This window comes from Ixodes scapularis, unplaced genomic scaffold (assembly GCF_016920785.2).
Source record: "Ixodes scapularis isolate PalLabHiFi unplaced genomic scaffold, ASM1692078v2 PGA_scaffold2__306_contigs__length_199485367, whole genome shotgun sequence".
NCBI classification, from domain to species: domain Eukaryota; kingdom Metazoa; phylum Arthropoda; class Arachnida; order Ixodida; family Ixodidae; genus Ixodes; species Ixodes scapularis.
This window is the reverse complement of record NW_024609857.1, coordinates 199381793-199387002: the sequence shown is the minus strand read 5'-3', so window position 1 is coordinate 199387002 and position 5210 is coordinate 199381793. Positions and strand designations below refer to the sequence as shown.

At 55.6% G+C, this 5210-nt stretch overlaps 1 protein-coding gene across 1 annotated transcript; it reads right to left on the bottom strand.

Moving 5' to 3' along the window:
* Nucleotides 1–996: 996 nt before the first annotated feature.
* On the bottom strand, nucleotides 997–1758 carry LOC121836690 (the record flags this gene model as incomplete). The annotated part of the gene is made up of 1 exon (XM_042291653.1): nucleotides 997–1758. A coding segment is annotated over exon 1 (762 nt), but the record flags the coding sequence as incomplete, so codon positions are not given.
* Between the last annotated feature and the right edge of the window lie 3452 nt (nucleotides 1759–5210).

Below are 5210 nucleotides of genomic sequence, written 5' to 3'. Positions count from 1 at the left end.
TGATATTTTGCATGCCGGTAAACTTCCGGACGAGCACTTGGCCTGTCGGCAAGAACATCTCATATCCGGCGTCCGTCTCTTTTGATGGCGTTAACAATCCTCTGTAGACCACTGCGCTGTCCTTCTTGGTTTAACCCCGTCGACTGTTCATCGCCCAAAACGACGGTGATACCGTCGTCGACGTCGGTCCCCGCCAGTCGGTGAGATATTCTCATCTTGAATGAATGATTGTGTCTTGAAGAAGTATGCTGCTAAGCGTACATTCTCTTACTATGGGGCAGTCGAGCAGCAGTCATGTCCCAAGGCAATCGTCCTGTCGTAACCGGCGTAATCGGATTTTGTTCCATAGGAGCGAAGTCCGAATGTACAAGGACTATACGTTCGTCCCACGAAGCCGCCGCCATCCCGGCGGCGCGGAAAACCACTCGCCTTGTCCTTGCACGCTGCAGCAGCAGCAGCAGGCAACCTTTAATTGCGCCCAGAAAGACTAAGCGATTGGTCAGAGGCCCATCTAGGAGTCCCCTCCCAATCACCCCTTAGGCGACGGCCAGAATCCCTTGGACTCCAGCGGCGTCCTCGGCCAGTCGGACGACTTGTTCCTGCACCTCAAGGTCGGTGCAGAGAAGAAGAGCTTCCCAGCTCTCTTGGTTGGTGATCTTTTTTAGTAGTGGCTGGGCTTTGCGGTCGAGCCGGCTGCAGTCCCAAATAATGTGGCGAAGAGTCGCTCTTGCACCACATAGCTGGCAGTCTCCCTTGTAGCGATCCGGATACCATCCGCTGAGCTGGGCAGGACTATGATAGGTGCCGCCAAGCTACCGCTTGTCTTTTGTCCAGCGAGGGATGCGCCGGAGGGTAGCGCATCCTTTCGCCGGCGTAATGATCGAGGATGTCTCGGAACGTAACCAGTCTGTCGCCACCCGTCGACGATTCGATGGAGGGGTCCGACGTTGCTCCGGCCCGGCGAGTGAGACCTCGGGCCGCGTTGTGAGCCTCCTCGTTGCCGGGGAGCGACGAGTGTGCTGGAGTCCAGATCAGCTTCACCTTCGCAGTCTTTTCAGGATCACCTAGTACTCGAAGCGTAACCGGCGAGATCCGTCCCTTGGCGTATTGGCGAATCGCCATCTGTGAATCGCTGACAATGATTTTAGCGTCTTGCAGCTTGAGTGCCAGAGCGATGGCCACTTCCTCGGCTACCTCCGGTTCTGTCGTCCGGACACTGCAGCTCGCAACGATCTTCCCTTGCTTGTCAACCACGGCTGCGGCCATGGCATCCCTGTCGTACCTCGCAGCGTCCGTGTAGTAGACGCCCTCTTCCTTCTCTAGGAGTCTTCGAAGGGCCTTGGCTCTCGCCGTTCGTCGCTCCACATGGTGCACGGGGTGCATGTGACGTGGCAGGTTTGGGATGGTAAGCTTCTCCCGGACCCGTCTCGGCACGTCTATTTTCTCGCCCGTTTGTCTTTCGTAGCGGATGCCCAGGCTTTCGAGAATGTGACGCCCGGTCGCGCTCTTTGTTAGCCGTTCGAGCTGAGACGTCCGTTGCGCCTCGACGACCTCTTCCACGGTGTTATGTAGGCCCAGCGCCGCCAGCTTTTCGTTTGACGTAGAATCCGGGATGCCAAGTGCTCGCTTGTAGGCCTTCCTAATCAAACAGTCAAGTTTGGCTTTCTCCGCCACCCCGAGCCGTAGGAAGGGAAGGACGTATGCCAGCCGGCTCACGACGAAAGCGCGGACGAGGCGTACAAGATTTCCTTCCCTCATTCCGAAGTGACGGCCTGAGATGCGTGAAATAAGCCGGGTGATCTGGTAAGTTGCCGCCTTGAGCGATTCGATCATCTCGTAGTTGTTGCCATCCGCCTGGACCCGCAGACCCAGGATGCGAATGCTCTTCACCGACGGGATACGCAGTCCTTGCGAGTAGAGCGCGATGTCCGACGGCAGCTGGCGGGACCGAACAGGTTTGAGGAGGAGGAGCTCCGACTTTTGTGGAGAGCAAGTTAGGCCCCTCGGAGTGACGTACTCCTCAATCGTCCGTATCGCTTCTTGTAGCGTGTCTTGGATGAACCCGTCACAGCCGCCGGTCATCCAGAGCGTGATGTCATCTGCGTATATACTGTGGTGCAGCCCCTCGATCTTGCTGAGCTTCGCAGGCAACTCAATCATCGCCACGTTAAATAGATATGGCGACAGGACTGAGCCCTGAGGTGTGCCTCGCCCGCCTAGATTGATGTCGTCGGACGTGACGCCACCGATGGAGATTTGCGCCGTCCGATCGCTGAGGAAGTCTTGAATGTAGTTGAACGTGCGTCGCCCTACGCCCAGCTTCTCCAGGTTCTCAAGGACCGCATCATGCCTAATAGTATCAAAGGCCTTCGTAAGGTCGAGGCCCAGGATCACCCTAGTGTCGAGATGAGAGCTTTTTTCGCCATCTATGATTTGGTGCTTGAGCCTCAGCATCACGTCTTGGGTAGACAAGTGTGGCCGGAATCCAATTATGGTGTGAGGGAACAATTGGTTCCTCTCTGTGAAGTCGTTGATTCTCCGTAGAACGACGTGCTCCATTATCTTGCCCACGCAGGACGTGAGCGAGATTGGGCGCAGAGCGTCGAGCTGAGGCTTCTTGCTTGGTTTCGGGATCAGGACCACTTTGGCCGTTTTCCACTGCCGTGGTAGCTGGCCTTGTCTCCAGCGCTCGTTGATGTACTTTGTGATGCCGGTTATGGCTTCGTTGCTCAGGTTCCGCAGCATCTTGTTGGTGACACCGTCCGGTCCCGGAGCAGACTTGGTCTTCAAGTTGCGCAGTGTCTCGGCAACTTCAAACTCAGAAATGTCCGCGTCTAGCACCTCGTTGTCTGCACCGCCGTATGTCGTGGGTGTTCTCGGCGGGTTGTCACCAATATATCGCTTACGGATCTCCTCTACTAGGTCGTCCTCGTCACCCTTGTGACTTCAAATGATCTCGCACATCTTGCTACGCTGAGCCGTCTTACAACCGTCCGGATCCAGTAGGTGCCGCAGTATGTTCCAAGTTTTGGGTACATTGGGCTGACCGTCGAACCCTTCGCAGGTATCCTGCCACTGTTGACGCGTAACCTGGTCAGCGTACGTCTCGATCGTTCTGCTGAGTTCAGCGATCTTTCTTCGAAGGTTCCGATTGTTACGTTGCGTACGCTGCCGCTTCTGCAGACTAGCCTTAGCCTCCCATAAGTGTAAGAGTCGGCTATCCGCAGCGGCCACGTCCGCTTCTTCCGGAATCACCTTGGTCGTCCGCTCGGCAGCCGCCAGCAGGCATTCCATCCACTCGCCCATGTTTGTGACGTCTTCCGTCTCGTATTCGCCCATAAGCTTTCGGAACTTATCCCATTCCGTGATCTTGCACTTTCTGCCCCGCGGCTTTCCAGGGCCCGCGCGGATCGTTATCTTTAGCACATAGTGGTCGCTACCCAGGTCTTCCCACGTGTTTGTCCACTCTGCATCCTTTGCATAGCGCACAAACGTAAGGTCTGGCGTAGTGTCTTGTTGTCGGGCGGCTCCTCTCCTTGTCGGATGATCCGGATCGGTGATCAGGGATAGTCCGCATTCGTGAGCGTCGATCCCAAGTTTTCGGCCCATGGGTCGTTCGATCTTGTATCCCCAGTCCGGATGTTGGGCGTTGAAGTCCCCAACCACGACCAGTATCTGGCGTCTGGCGATGTTCAGGGTCGCTTGGAAGGGGGAAGCGAATCTGTGCCGTTTCGCCGGGCTGCTGTAGATGTTCAGCACGAAGAGGCTGCGCTGGTCTTTCTTCTTCCCCGAGATTATCTCGATTAGCACGTGTTCTACTGTTGAAACGCCTGTGTCATGAACGACGACCGGTATGTTCCTTTTGACCAACGCGACCACTTGCGTCTTTTCCTTGGTATCCATGCCGTAGGACTTGTAACCCGACAGTTTGGCCAGTTGTTTCGCCTCTTGTAAGGCAATCAAATCCGGTCGTTCCTTTTCGTCCTTGTTATTCACGTATTGCTGTAGGTTGCCCCTCTTTTTGCCAAACCCGCGGCAATTCCACTGCCAAATTATGTACATTTTACTGCTCACCATCTTGGTTTCTAACGACTTGTGCCGTACGTAGTTGTTCCATGTGCCTAGCCAGCTGCGTCAGCCACTCGGGGTTGCACATCAGCTCGACCACCTGCTTGTTAACTCCCTGTTGCAGCGGCGCCTCGGCCTTATCCAATGCGACCGTCTCTTGCCCCGGTCTTACGACCATCTTCCTCTTCGCGGGTGGCGAAGCCTTCTCCGGTTCCTTCTCCGTCTCGTTGCTTTTCTGCTGAAGCTGTGTCCTCAGCCATGCGTTCTCCTTCTCGGTCTTCTCTACCATCACGCGTAGAGCCTTGTTTTCTTCCTGGAGTTGTCGCATCATGACAAGGATCTCGTCTAACTTGTCGTTCTGCGTTTGGCCTCCTTGCTCTTCTTTTCCGAGGCCTTGCGGTCGGTCACCCCGGCCCAGCTGACTCGCTGTCGGGAGCTGGACCTCCTCCTGGACTTCGATCTCCGCCGCGAGCCGGACCGCTGCCGCGAGGTTGACCGCACGGATGCTCGGCTCCGTGACCGCGAACGCGACCGCGACCGTCCTTTCGGAAACGGCGGGAAGTCCTCTTCCTTGAACCTGCTCTCCTCTTGTTTCTTCTTCTTCTCCCACTGCCGCTGTTGCAGGATGTACGGCGTCTTGAAACGCTGCTTGCATCGTGTGTCACCCGTGGGATGAGCCTTGCCGCAGATGCCGCACGACGGCGAGCACGCGTGGCCGTCTGTCGGGTTTAGAGTGTTGCAAACCTTGCACCGTTGCTCTTTCGGTCGCGGACACACGTCGGACCGATGTCCGACTCCGCCGCACGTACCGCATACTTCGATCTTTTTCTTGTACAGGTTGCACTTGTACTCCACGTTGCCGTACATGATCCAGAACGGCACCTTCTGGCCCTTGAAAAGTACCACCGCCGGCTTGGAACGGCCCATCCGTCTGGCGTGGAGCACGTTTGGGTTCCTCGCCGTGACTACACTGTAAAAAATTTCCGTAATTTTACAAACAATTTGTCGTAATTCTGACGGACAATGTGTCCGTTTCTTACTTAACGGACATAAAACCCGTTTTTCGTTAGGTTGAATAAAATAGTACAGTTGTGTGCCAAAGAGTACCATATTAGAGGATAAAAGCGTTAGAAGTGCTTTTA